The sequence below is a fragment of the Phalaenopsis equestris genome, unplaced genomic scaffold (assembly GCF_001263595.1).
Source record: "Phalaenopsis equestris unplaced genomic scaffold, ASM126359v1 Scaffold000429, whole genome shotgun sequence".
Taxonomy (NCBI): Eukaryota; Viridiplantae; Streptophyta; class Magnoliopsida; order Asparagales; family Orchidaceae; genus Phalaenopsis; species Phalaenopsis equestris.
In genome coordinates this window covers 135,211-150,393 of record NW_018164870.1, presented here as the reverse complement: position 1 = coordinate 150,393, position 15,183 = coordinate 135,211, and the positions used below count along the sequence as shown (strand labels likewise).

General features: G+C 36.7%; 1 protein-coding gene across 1 annotated transcript in view; it reads left to right on the top strand.

The window, feature by feature from the left end:
* LOC110027617 (nuclear cap-binding protein subunit 1) overlaps nucleotides 1-15,183 on the top strand; it is a gene marked incomplete at its 5' end in the record, with an annotated part of 89,997 nt that overhangs the window by 19,610 nt on the left and 55,204 nt on the right. The window contains 2 exon segments of the mRNA XM_020729118.1: nucleotides 3,671-3,796; nucleotides 15,142-15,183. The exon segment at nucleotides 15,142-15,183 is cut by the window's right edge and continues 15 nt beyond it. Of these exon segments, the coding sequence (XP_020584777.1) occupies nucleotides 3,671-3,796; nucleotides 15,142-15,183 (168 nt within the window).

Here is a 15,183-nt window from a genome sequence, read left to right as displayed (position 1 = left end):
GGATAAAATCAAGCAGAGCTGGGAGGTTGCCCCATCACCTTTTTTAGTGAGAAGTTGAATGATTCTTGTAGGAATTACTAGACATATGACAAGGAGTTTTATGCTATTGTGAGAGCTCTTGAGTATTGAAGCCATTACCTGCCGAGCGAGTTATTGTTGTTCACGTCACGAATCTTGGAAATTCTTAAAGAATCAAAGTAAACTGAAGAGCCGACATGCAACTAGGGTGGAGTTCTTAGCATCGTTCCAGTTCATGCTTAAGCATAAGGCAATGAGTTGGAATCGAGTAGCAGATGCACTGACTCATGATCACTACAATGCAAGCTTGCATCGTGGGCTTTTAGGTGGTAAAGGATCTTTATGAGAAGAACGAGGATTTTGGGAAAACCTGAGAGCAGTGTCTAGGGATGTTTATTGAGGAGTACTTTAAAGCTGACGTATACTTGTTTTACCAGAGTAAGTTGTGCATTCATAGTTGTTCGTTGAGGAAGTCCATTACAGGAAAACTACAATGGAGGATTTACATGGCATTTAGGCAGGGACAAGGCCTGCACTTGTGAGTTCTTTTGGCCCCGATTTGCGAGAGATGTGGAGCGACACATGGCATTTTGGCAGGGACAAGGCCTACACTTGTGAGAGAGCACTTCTTTTGGCCCCGATTTGCGAGAGATGTGGAGCGAATGCAAAATTTGTCATATGTCAAAATTAGGGGGCAGGATGCAGAGTTATACACCCGATTACTAGTACCATAGGCATCATGAGTTGATGTTAAGATAAATTTTGTGGTGGGACTTTTGAGGGCACAACAAAACAAGGATTTAATTGTGATTGTGGTAGATTGTTTCTTTAATATGACACATTTTGCATGCTGCCATCGAACACTTGATTCCTTGAATGTCGCTGACTTGTATTTTGAAAAGATTATGACACTATACGGGATACCCAGAACCAACACTTTAGACAGGGGTGCCAAGTTTTTGATTCACTTTTTGAGGACAATGTGTGAAAAGCTAGGCACTAAGCTTCAATTTAGTTCCATATCCCACGCCCAGATGGACAATGAGATGGAGGTAGTAAGCAAGAGCCTTGGAAATTTGCTGAGATGCTTTGTGGGGAAGAATATCAAGCAGTGAGATTTAACTCTAGTGCAGACCAAGTTGGCGTACAACATATCCGTGAGTCAGACTGCACTTCATATATATGAGATGTGTATGGGCATAACCCGCTCACTCAACTTGAATCAGTACCACTCTTGCTGACGTTAGAGATTAGTGAGGATGTAAGGGACGGGTCAACGAGAATTAGAAACTCCAAGAAGAGGTCAGAAAAAAAGATGACTAAGTAGAATAACAAGTACCGGACCCAAGCAAACAAGACAAAGAAAAAGGTGACTTTTAACAAAGGAGATCTAGTGTGAATCCGACTGAAGAAAGAGCGATACCCAGTAGGAGCATTTGACAAACTCAATCCCAGGCAGATGGAACTTTCAGATTACTTTAGAAGCTAACTAATAATGCCTATAAGATCGACCAACCAAGGGATTACAAAATTTCTTTCATGTTCAATGTCGTGGACCTGACATCGTACTACGAAGACGTATAAGCTTTGATGGATGAAGTCGAAGCTCGCCTGACCTGGGAAATTGACGCGGGGCTTGGCTGAAACAGTCGAACCCGGTTCAACAAGAGATTGGTCTAGCAGGGGGCTGGATCGACCATTTATTCTAAAGAGCGGGAACTACCGCCCATTTCCCCTCATCTCCTATTCTCTTTGTGTGTGTGTGTGTGTGTGTAGACTGGCTATGTGTTTTAGGGTTTAAATTTTTTTCTTCTTCTGATTTTAAGTTTTCGCCTCTAGGCATTCTTCTCCCTGCTAGGGTTGTATCCGTGGATAGGTGGTGCTTCGGTTGTATCCTGTTCCGATGGAGTAATTACCTAGACCTACCCTGCATCTAATCCTGTTCACTTGCTCGCTGTTTCCATCTCTGTGCCTTCTTTCTTCTTGCTGTGTCTGCCAAACCCTTCCAATACCTGCTGCCACTGCCGCCAATCTCGCCCAACTCCACTGACGTTGCCGCCATTCTATCCTACGCCCCTAATACCGCCGCCAACCCTCTCTCTACGGCTCCAACTACTGTAGCCGATCACCCTGCACCAAAAACTATTGCCGCCCCACCTTCCTACAACCCCACCAACAGCCACCTTCCCTTCTAGCCACCCTCCTTGTTGCCGCAAACCCTCAGGCTACCTTCTTTTTGCTGTCAAACCGGACTCACCCCTCCATCCTCGCCCTAGGGGCTCGTTTGTGCTTATGTTCTTTATTTCCTGTTTTGAGAACATTTGTGTGATTCCTTTTGAATTATTCAACAATAATTTTTTGTGTTTTGTGTTTCTAGGGTTAACTTCAGTATGAGAGAGCCACCAAGCCCTATTTAAAAAAAAATTACCAAAACATTCTACATTCTATCATCTAAATTTGCTTTCTATTATAATGCTTCCTTATATTTATTGCCATTATCTGGCAATTACAAGAATAACATTATTTAAATAATGCGATTGGTCATATCTTCTTTAAATTCGAAATTTAAAATTTCCTCCTATAATGCATTATTGGTAGAACTTGGACATTGTTATTTAAATTAAATTTTTATTTACCTCCAATAATTGACAATTCTTCTTTAATTTAAGTCAAGCTTCAAAGGTGTGAGTGATGCTGAATTTAACTTTGAAAATTTGGTATAGTTCTTCCATAATACAAACCCTGATCTATGTGAGAGATTGTTCTCCTATTTGAAATTGGATCATTTATGAAAGCTTCTTCACTAAGGTAGAGAAGAGAAAAAGTTTTGAACTATTTCTGGCTTCATTAGGCACCTCCAATTAAGGTGTGGAAAGAAGAAGTCGCTTGGTCAAAATTATTATTCTTTGGTATGAAGGGGAGGCACCATCTTTTGTGGAGGATAGAAAAATGTTGAAATTATCAGATTGTGAGTTGTGGTTATGCTTGAATTTTTTTTACTTTAATTGATATGGTGCGTTGAAACTTCCATCCTTGTTATGTGTCGTGGAGTCATCTTTGGCAACACATTGTGCTTGACTGTCTAGCTCATATATATTAAGCTTTGGAGCTAGTAGATAGTCAATAATTTTATCCTTGCAAGTTTTCTTTTCTCTTTCTTGATTGTTTACCTCTAGTAATATGCCTATGCTGAAGGTTCAAAATTTTCTGTGGTTTCGTATTTATCTGAAGCTCCAAGACAAACTGGCTGCAATAGTCTCAATTGCATTATTCATATGTGTTCACTTTCTGTTCATCAATGCTCAAGATACAGAATCATAAAATCTGTAAAAGTTTTTGCATAAACATTCCATTTTGTTTCAACTGTTGGGGCATAGATATATTCTTTGCTGGTTTTATATTTTCTTTCTTATTTTGTATCTTAATTTTGTGCTGTATTTGTTAGAGACGATTTGGTGCTCATATTTGCTTAAAGGTTGCAGATAGATTAAATAATGAATTATCAAGTTATAAGGTAATTGAAGCATGTGATGAAACATTGTCTTGAGACTTATCAGGAGTTTATGTTGTTATATCGGCAAAGAAAAAAAAAGGGAAAGCTTCTAAAACATGGGTTTGATTAATTTTTGTAAACAATGATATCTTTCTGCAGCAAGTTCCTGATGAATTGGACCGAGTCTTGGTTGGCGTGCAATCTTATCTGAGCATCCGAAGGCGTTCTCATGAGATCCTTTTTTCAGTTTTTGGTACAGATGGTGACAATGCCATTGATAGGAAGGTATCCCTTCTAATCTTTTATTGTGCGATTTTTGCCCTATATTATAAATTGTTCATATATAGTTAACATTTCTTCAAACCATCAATTTTTCTTCATTTTTCATTTTAGTTGGTCTAATAACTTGTCTAACGGCCCAGTCCATTGTTGGACATTTTGAGACTACTTTTAACCACCCCTTCGGAATATGAAATTAAGAGGAGAGTGGGTTTTCATAAAATATGTGAAGATTCAAACTTAAGTACTGCCCTTTACACTCAGTACAAAAGAAATTTCTACCTATTTTTCTGCTGTCTCACTATTGATTTTGTACTCACTATTCTCCTACCATTTCAAATTGTGGGGTCCTATGTTTGTAATTAATGGTAGGTATCTTTAGACTATCTATTTTCTCATTTTTTTGAACGTATATCGATATCGAACAGGCATTGTATTTACATTATTTTAGTTCTGTTTTTGGGATAGGTTCTAGTCGGAAAAGTGTGAGATTTTCTACTTAGTTTGATGGAGCCTTCTAGTGCCTGTATCAGTGTACCTGTTGATCAAGTATGATATAATTTGAATGTCGTAGTGCTGTGTTAAAATAAGTGCGTGTTAGATTGGATGAGTGGTAGAGGATGGTGTGAATGATGAAAGCGGAGGCAAATAAAATGAAGATAGTTGAAGCGTGGGGGATTAGGGAGTAAATAATCTTCAATGGGGCATATGTGTACTTGCAGGATTCTGGTTTTGTCTGTAGATTGGTAGGTTGCATTAGCAAAGTCAAAGATTGTTGAGGGAAGATGAGACTTCAAGCTTAAACAAGAGGCCATGCATAAAGAAAAAGGATGGGGAGGATGAAAGAAGATCGATTTAAAGTAAAAGTGCAGATAAAATAAGTGAGAAAGAATTTTATAAAATAAATATAGTTTTCCAATCTTTAATTTAAGCAAAGGTTTGTCACCTTTGATGTAAAATCAGAAATCATCATTCATTCCGATTGAAGATAGAAGTTACCAAAATTTAACATTGCATTAAAAAATTTGAAAAAAAAATATAAAATTCCACAAGGATGAATATTCACTGCACAAATAAAAAACTTTGATATATTGAATTTGATAAATTTCAATCACACTCAAGTCAATCATACAATAATTAGATGACAAGAACATGCATGAGATCAGCAATTTTAGAAAGAGGCATTTACATACCACAAAATTCTTATATATTTACATATCTAATATCTCAACTTCATATTTACATACATATTGCTCAAATTTTTGACGTCACATCAAATATATCACTATCACTAACTTTAAAAAGTGAAATTTATATTTTTCATGTATAGATTTTAAGAATAATGTGACAGCTCGAATTCTCACCCATCAAGGTTGTGCCGGCATTGGCCAAATGACCTCACGATTTTGTCTTGTTGGTGTAACTTTTGAAGAGGTAAGAAGGCTCATTCATGAGTATGCTTATATTGGAGTTTCTAACGAAATTCCACCATTTCATCAAAAGGCATCTCAATGTTTAAGAGTTAGGCTTCATCTGCTTAAGAGATTTCATAATCTCCCCCACTTAAGTAGCCGACGTCTTCGTCATTTCTAGTTTCCTAGAACCATCCGCCAGACATATAGAACTTTAGAGGTGACCCTTATAGATTCAAGAGATGACTCTCACTACTTAACACTTTGTCCCTTCTAGGGTTCAAGAGGTGTCTCCCATGGCATATCACTTTATGACACTTAGTTCCCATCGTCCAATTGATGTTTTGCTCTGATATCATTTGTGATAACTCGAACTCTCACCCATCAAGGTATTGTCTGTTTTGGCCAATTGACCTCACAATTTTGTTCTTTTGGCGTAACTTCCTAGGAGGTCACCCATCCCAAGAATGCTCTATCACGAGCACATTTAACTTTGGAGTTTCCAATAAAAATCCATCATCACACCAAAAGGCGCCTTGATGTTTAGAGTTCGACTTCAATCTACTTGAAAAAATTTTCTGTCTGGACTCCGGACGTAGCTTTAAGTGCGAACTCCAATAATATGCCGCCATGTGTGCTACATCGCAGAGGTTATTTCGAGGTTACAGAAGTGGAACGACCGTGATTATTTTGAGGTTATTTCTGGGTTATTTCTAGTTTATTGAAGAGAAATCTATATATTCCACTTCAATAACCCCGAAATAACCCAAAAATAACCCTGAAGTAACATTCGCGGTTCCACTACAATAACCCCAAAATAAACACTGCAGAGCTTATTTTGGGTTTATTTCTGGGTTATTTCTTAGTTATTGAAGTGATTATATAAGTTTCTATTCAATAACCCCGAAATAACCCAGAAATAATCTCAAAATGACCTACACAATGTTATTTCAGAGTTATTGAAGTGGAACCACAGAAATTATTTCAGGGTTATTTCGAGGTTATTGCGGAGTCAGCGGTTCTCCTTTAATATTTTTTAGGTGGGCCCAATATAGCACACCTGCTGGTATATTACTGGAAGTCCGCACATAGAGCTACGTCTGGAGTCCGGACAGAAAATTTTTCCAATCTACTTGAGGGGTTTCACAACTATAGTGATACAAATGTAAATATGAAATTTTGGTGTTCGATATATAAATTAATAAGAATGGTGTGGTATGTATGTAAATTTCTCTTTAAAAAATTAGGTCTCGCGCTGGTACAAGGAGAAGCATTCCTAGATAATTTTCATTAAGCCTTGCAAATTGTTTGAAGAATCCATATTCAATTGCGCACACAATTTTGTAGAGAAAAAAAATTTATTCAACAATTTACTGTATAGCTCATGTATGTGAGATCATATTTATAACCCCGATGACCCAAAATTAATATTCTAACAATCCTCTTAGATTTGGTTTAAAATTACTTTATGGAATTTTAAGATGAGGAATTACTTCCAGAATTTGGTTATTGAGAGAAGAAAATATACAATTAAATCTACAATAGGGAAACATAGAACGATTAACATTGACTGATTCCTGTTACATTAAGAAAATTGAAGTAGGAAGCTCGCTTGGCTATAATCCAACATAATAGCATGGTTAAAAGGAGGGAAACGGTAATGGAGTACAAGGAATAGTGCCAGCATGGAAGCCTCCAAGGAACAATGAAGTTTTTGTTCTCGCTATAAGTGAGTGTAAGGAACCAATCTGGAAACAATGTCAACGCATGGAGCATAAGAATTTTCAAAGGCAATCTGCTGTAGTGTCCAATTAAGTAGAAAAATAATGCATCCGTAATGACAATAATATCACATAGTAAATCAGAGGTAATAAAGAAACATGGAAATAAGAAACAACTGTTTGAAAAAAAATCTAAGAGCTAAATCGAAACAACTTGCAATGTAAATAAAACTCGGAAAGATAATCAAAATATTGGAGTACATCCCATTTTTATATGAGCTATATCACAGGCCTGTTTATAATGAGACAATTTATAAAACAAAAATAAAACCAACACAATATCAGAGGGCATGATTCACATATCCAATGAATATGAATTTTAGATTTGCATTAGTGGTGGATGGTATTTGCAGGATTATGATGTTGCATATGGAGTTGTAGCGGATCCAGAATGCTCTTAATTTAGGAATGCAGAAGAAATAGTTATATTTTGTGCTCTTTTTAGTTGCGATTGTAGCTGAAAATGGTCGAGCAACAATTATATGATTAAATATTCTTAATTGTTACATCATTCTCTTGCTAATGATTGATGCAAGCTAAATGAGTTAATTTAAAGTAAAAATGAATTAAATTACGTTAATGGTTAATTCAATTTATGTAAAAGATTTTTTTATTAAATTTCCTTTCCAGACAGCTTCCCCAAATTGTACTCGCACCATCTCTTATTGAGTCGCACTCTTCTCGTGGTACATGTAATTACAACAACAACAACAATGCCTTAGTCCCACTATGTGAGGTCGGCTGCATGAATCTTTTTTCTCCATTGCGTCCTATTTAATGTCATATTTTCATTTAGTTCTAATAAATTAAGATCATTTTTTATACAATAAGGCCCAATCTTTCTAGGTCTGCCTCCGTCTTTCTTAACATAAGTTGAATCTAAAACATCTACTCTTCTAATCGGATTATCAGATGATCGACGTTTAATGTGACCAAATCATCTTAGACGACTCTCTCTAATTTTATCCGTCACTGGAGCTACACCAACCCTATCACGGATATATTCATTTCACATTTTGTCTCAAAGTGTAAAGCCACGCATCCACCTAATCATTCTCAAATAAAAAAAGTAATCAAATTAAAGCAAAAACCATAAACACTCCAAGGCACATTTTTTCTCTTTTGCTCGCCTTCCTCTATCTCGTTCTTTGTTTTCGCTGTGAAATTTTTTTGCACTCTCACCTCAGCCATTTTCATCTACTTATACTGAAGTTCCCTTAAACTCTTGGTATTAGGAAACTTGTTGTTGGAGCCTACTACGGAAGGCATGGACAGATTCAATGGCCTGTAAAGAAGGAAATCATGGCAAGGGCATTTTGAAGAAGGCACTGGAGAACCAACTGTGAAGGACAAGAGGCGTTCTAGAGACATGCAAATTTAAGCCCTCACCTCATAAATTTCTCTCAACATGAATGTTATTACCCCTTGAGAGCTAACTATCAATGCAAGAAACTGATAACTTCAACCTTCAACCGCTGTCAACAACCAGTCCCGATCACCCTAACTGCTAACTTCTCCAAAAGCTGCACCTCAATCTAATTTGTTGTCCACCCCACTTTGAATTTTTCGCAGCAACCTTTTACTCTAGCTAGCACTTCAGGGACATCGTTCCTAGCTTGATTCTGCCTCACTTACCTTTGGGACCATTTTGCTGGCAAGTTTTCTCGTTGTATCTGCCGCAACTCTCATATATATATATAGAGAGAGAGAGAGAGAGTGTGAGAGAGAACAAGTCTTAATGGAGCCATAATCGAGCTTCAATCAAACTTGAGTTTTCTCATGCACTTTAACGTTATTCTCATTTAGCAATTGAGTATTTGTGAACGTGTTTAGCTTGTCCGATTAGTTAATTAAACAATCATAAATGAGTTTTAATTGAGTCGAGTTAAGAGTAGTTTCTTAAATGCTCAGTTCATTTGTATCCCTACTTATTATTTAATTTTACTTTTATTTATCATTTCATGAATATTAAGTGTAAGCTTATGCATTTGAGATGTTTACATGTGGATTTATAATAAATTGAAAATTTAAATTTCAAAACTCAAATTATTATAATAGTTTTCAGGTTTGAAATTTCAATAGTAATTGATTATTTGACATAAAATTTATTCAAATAAATAATTTTTATTTAGGGTATTCGGGATCACTCATTAGGGTGGTGTTTATTGATGGTTACACGTAAATAACCATCCCACTTTATGAATACATGTGGGTCCCCTCTCTCTTTCTTCCCGCATTTTTTTGAATTTCTCTTGTAAAAATTATAAAATTTGTTGGAGAATGAAGCTAATTGGTGTAAAAACAGTTTGGAGGCATTTCCTTGAATAAACCTATCCGGCTTGCCTGGCGACTTCTCCGACTTTTATTATTTAAATAAGTTGTAGGAATTGCCATTTGTTTGTTTTGGCGTTGTATTTTGCTGTGATACTATTTTTCCTTTTTTCGAATGTGTTAGTATGATTTTTTCTTAATTAAATTTCCACAGAAGTCTTTGAAAAAATTTATTGTGTAGTCGGCCAAGAAGGATCTTTTAGATAACCTACTCTTGTTTTATAGCCTATTTCATGGACCAAAACTTGTTAAAAAGTTGTAATATTTTTTGGATCTTCACTTGAAACCCATCACTTTAATTTTAATTGTTGTTAACCCAATTCCTTGACTTTATGTTTACATTCAATGCCAAAATGCTACTTCCGTGCTGTTAGCAAGAGAATTTCTTCAGACCTAATTATTTTTATAAAGTTCTAAAAAAGGCTAAATAAATTTAAAAACTTATAAAACTCTCTATAATACTTTTATAAACATAGAATAACGTTCCTTTTGAGTTTAAATACTAAATTTTCAGTAAACTCTTTTTAGCGAAACCCTAAAGTTAGAATTTGAGTTTGTTAGATTTCAATCATCTTGACTCGGTCTACCTCTTTTGTGCTCATTAGCTTAAGTTCTACTAATAAACATTACTAAAGGCTCTTGGTAGCCTTCCTAGGAATAACACTAAACACTAATTTGCTCAATTTCAATTGGTCGAATTTAGGCCACATTATATATATATATATATATATAATATAGAAAGGTTGTATGAGAGAGCTTAAAAGAAAACTCAACTCACCAGTACAACACACATAAAACTCAAATAAAGCAAAGATACATAAAGATAAAAAACCAAAAAAATCACCAAAGGACGCAAAAGTGCTAGAGACGTCCCACTTTAGTCCTCCCTCTGCCTCTAGTTCTCGGTCTCGGAATTGAGTCTGCTAACAAATTAGTAAGGTGAGTGCCTGCCCGAAGTAACCAAAGTATCATTTATCAGATTCCTAAGCTCAAGTAGGTCTCCATTCTTCTTCTTCCTCCTCGATGTGTAGACATGTCATTTCTCATCCGGTGATTGACTCATTTGATCAATAGATTGTTCCAAAGTTGGTTGGACAGATGTAGGCTGTTGCACAACATGATCCACATGAACCTGAGTGATAGATACAGCTTGCTTGACCTGATGAGGCGGTAGTGAAACAGTAGAAGTATTGCAACCTTTAATTGCAACCTGTAATTATAGTGATAGGTCTAGGGCAAGTGGGGTCTGAAGAATCTCCATCTCACCCACAATAGGAGGTTCGAGAGACGGCTGAGTGGTTGTAATTTTGTCTGCGAGATTAGTGACGTCTTCAGGGGCATTCTTTTGATGATCAATATTGTCAATAACTTGGAGTTGATCAGGAGGAGATGAAATCACTGTCTTTGGCGGAGCACTGTGTTAATAAATTAGCCTTTGGGCTTTCTCTTATATATATATATATATATAATATGGGTTGTCGTTTTTGCTCTGCTAAGGTTTCGCCTCATGGCGAACCCTAGCTTCTGCAACGGTATTTCTCACGTCGTGCCTTTGTTTTCCTCTGCTTCGTCTTTTGTCGTCTGGTTCGTAGAGATTTCGTCGTGCTACGTCTCGTGTTGTCCTTCGTCGGTCATTGAAGGACGTTTTTAGGGTGTGGTTTCGTTGTTGTCTCGTCCTTCCCAATGCTCAAAGAGGAAAGGTTTGCACCTCATCCGACGTCTTTACCTTTCGGCCCCTGCTCGAAGCAAAAGGGGATTCCGCTGATCCTGCTGCCTTACTTGTCGGCTTCAGTATTCTTTGACTGCAACTTCACTGTTCCAAACGCCGCGCCTCCGTGATGGCTTCGGACCAAACGCATATTGCTGCCCTTGCAGGTGTCCATGCCCAGGTACTCTTAAGTCGTGCTCATTCCCTCCCTCGTTTGCGTTGGCGAAGGACATCAATAAATCTGGTAAGAATCATGAGAAGCCAGCTATTTTTTTCACGGAAGCAGAATGTAATCAGCTTGCTTCTTCTTTTCGTCTGAATTTGGTCGGGAAATTCTTTTTTGGACATCCTAAAATGGAACTTATTCGTAAGAAATTTGAGTTTATGTACTTTATTGGGGAGTGAAAAATTGGACTTTTAGATGAAATACACATCCTTATTCAACTTAATAATGAAGAGTATTATACACGCTTATTTGCTAGAAGATCAATCTGGATTGATAACAAAATAATAAAAATTTTGAAATGGTAGATTTTGACTCACAGACGACACCACCACTCATTCCGGTCTGGATTCACCTCCCTAGCCTAAAATTTCATTATTTTATTCAAGAAGTGTTGTACTTTATTGTCTTAGCCTATGAAAACCACTTAAAATGGATATTCATACTTTTAATCTTTTCCGTCCATCTGAAACCAGGGTACTTGTTGAAAGGGACATCACTTCATTCTCTTCTGATGAAATTTAGTTAGACACACAACACCATAGATATTGACAAAGGGTTGTGATTGAGCCTTTCCCATCGTATTGCTCGAATTGTCATATGTTCAACAACTCAATTTCTCAATGTCACCTTCTACACCCCCATCTAAGATCAAAGAAGCAAAATGCTCAGTAAGAGGTAGTGATTTCACTTCTCCTGATCTGCTCCAAGTTATTGACACTATTGATAATCAGAAGGATACTCCTGAAGATGCTAACTATCCTCGCGGGTAATACGTCAACTATTCAGCCTTCACCCAATGCTCATGATGTAGGTTCCCCTCCTATGGAACCTCTTTTCATGGAGGCAGGGGATATATTTCATTCTTCACCTGCCCTAGAACCTCATTGATGTAACGGGTGACAACATTTCTACTGCGTTTCTACCGCCTCATCAGATCGAGCAAGTTATTACTGTTAGTCAGACACTTGTGGCTCATGATGTGCAACAAGCTACATCTGTCCGACAATCTTTGGTCAAATCTACAGATCAGATGATGAAGAATCTTCGGATGAGGAATGACAGGTTTATACATCAAAGAAGAAGAAGAATGAATGTCTACTACCAAACTTGATGAATGATACTTTGGTTGTTTCAGGTAGTAACAACAAATTTAACAATTTGTTAGCTGACTCTTATAAACTTGATGAATGATACATTAGTTGTTTCAGGTAATAACAACAAATTTAACAATTTGTTAGCTGACTCTTATCCTAGAACCAGAGGCAGAGGCAAGACTAAATTGGATCATTCGCAAGCTAACTTTTCCTGCAAGATTTGTTTTTTTTTCGTTGGCAGACTTTTGGCGTTCAATTTTCTATGTCTACATTTTAATTTTTTTTGGATATACATGTATTTCTTACGTGTGTGTTGTATACCGGGTGGTTAGGGTGTCAATTTTGGACCATTTCATCCAACCTATCTGCACTTTTCCTTTTATTAATATATTCGCCTTTGGGCATTCCAAAATATATATACTCTAGTTGCATCTTGATGGCGACCCAAAGAGCCCTCATTATCTCTACGTCGGATCAAAATCGCAGCCTGCTCCTTCGTCGTCTGCTCAACTTCGTCAGTTCCTTCGTCGCGCTTCATCTACCTCAAATTTGTCTGCTTGAATCCGTCTGCTTCGACTTCGCCTGCTTCGCTCATTCACTTTGCGACTTCGTTTGCCTCGAAAACTGTGTTTTCGTCTTCTCTGACATCGTCTATCTGTTTCCTTGTGTTTCAACTGCTTCAACTATTCCTTTTCGTTTCTGTTCTCTGCTTCCCTGTTTTGTTGGCTTCGGCTTTTGTCCTAAAGCCGCTACTTTGTGATGGCCCCGGTCCGAACGTACACTACTGCACTTGCGGGTAATCACACCTCAGGTTCAGAGTCTAGTTTTGGTGTTGGTAAGTCCTGCAATGTTCCACAATCCTTCCACGAGACTCTTGAAGGTGGTGATGATCACACTTTCATTAAAAAGTTTCGTAAAAAAAATGGGAAACCTGTTCTTTTTTTCACTTTGGTTGAAATCAGTGCTCTTGCGTCTTCTTGGCGTTTTGCTCTGGTAGAGAAATTCCTTTATGGTCACCCAAAACTTGAGATCATTCGGAAAGATGATGCTATGAAGCTATTGGGTTGTTGGAATATTGGCTTACTTGACGACCAACATATACTTTTTCAATTATCTCACGATGTAGATTACACTCGTATTTTTTCTCGTAAGGTAATCAAAATCGACAGCCGTTTTATGAAAATCCTGAAGTGGACTGTCGATTTTGATCCAAAAGCGGAGTTCCCCTATCATTTCAGTTTGGATAAAGTTTTCGGGGTTAAAACTACAATTGTTCAACTTGAACAAATTTGCGATGTTTTAACTGTATAATGAACTTACAACGTTCAATGTGTAGTCTTTTGAATGCTAAAAGATAAAATATTATATATTATTTAGTGGCAAAATATCTGTATAAGCAATTGGATTCTGTACAAGCATCATGAGACAACCCTCAACTCAATATTGATGCCGTGAAGATCATGCAAGCATTTCATCTAAGGATACCCGCACTCGAGAAATTTTCCATATAATGCGTACACTTGCAAGCATACTGATGAGCATGCGCTTCTTTTGAAAGCACATTAGTTATTAAAATAGCAAACTCTCTTGCATGCTTCGATAAGCGATGTACTCTTCAAAAAGTAAAATCATCATTCTTTCAATGGGCTGCACACATTTTTCAAGAAAATGGCATATTTCAAAATGAAATCTTACCATGAAAGCATGTAATTACGTCGATAAACATGCTCAGCTTCCCAGGAGCATGTTAAGTCTACTTAAATATATTTTGATAGGTATGCACTATGCCATTACCCATATCAAAGCAAAAATAATTCTTAAAACTATGCAGGTTTCTCTAGAGATTTTATTTTCAAATATGTTTTTTTTTTAAATGTGCAGTCATCTTTGATGGCTCATAAAGTTTAATTTTAAGTCATTTTGTTATCATTTGCACTTGCTCCGATAAATGCACTACATGCTTGAATATGGTGTTAGATAATGCGCGTGGACAAAATAAAAGTGAATCTAAATTTGATTCCGCCTTAGAAAGTGTGAACCCCCTTTAGAAAGCATGTAATCGTTTGAAACAACTTGCATTCGGTCTTACAAGTGCTCCTGTTCTAAAAACAATGCATTATTTCGAATTTGAAAACTCTCATTGTCAAATTAAACCCTAACTTGTGCACACAATCTTTTGAGGACCGTCTTTTTTGCAAAATTGGGTTGTAAGTCACATTTAGCAAATTCGATCCTTGAAAACTTAAAGGATGGAGTCGGCAAGATTCCCCACGTGAGGTGTTTTTAAGTTCTCTTACTGTCTAATGCAATAAACTGATCATATTGAATCTAGAATTTCAAATTTGATTGTGAAATTTGTTAAAAATAGTCTTCAATTTATGTATGGCTTTGATAGCCTTTTGCAATTAGATTTCATTTTGAAAATATCATAATACTATGCCTATTAAGGATGATCTTAAGCTCTAGCCTCGTAGTTCTGATCCTTTATACATAGGTAGAGTTGACCATGTATATGATGCAATGAATATATAAGTGAACTTAATAAATGCAAAATTGTGAACCTAATCCTTTGCAGGCAAGCGATAGAGCTGAAGAGACCTATTTTGTTAAGGGATATTGGAAAAGTTGTTTTCATGCAAATGCTATTGCATTTGGTAGTTTTTGTCATTGTATTGCATTTGTTGGGCATATTACATGTATACCAAGGAACTTTTAGGTTATATTCTTTATACATCTTTTCATGTGCATTTTTCTGGTGTTATTAGTTTTCTATTATTTTACAATCAATATTTATTCCAGGATTTTCTAGAGGACTTGTGGGAGCGCATTCAGACTCTTTCC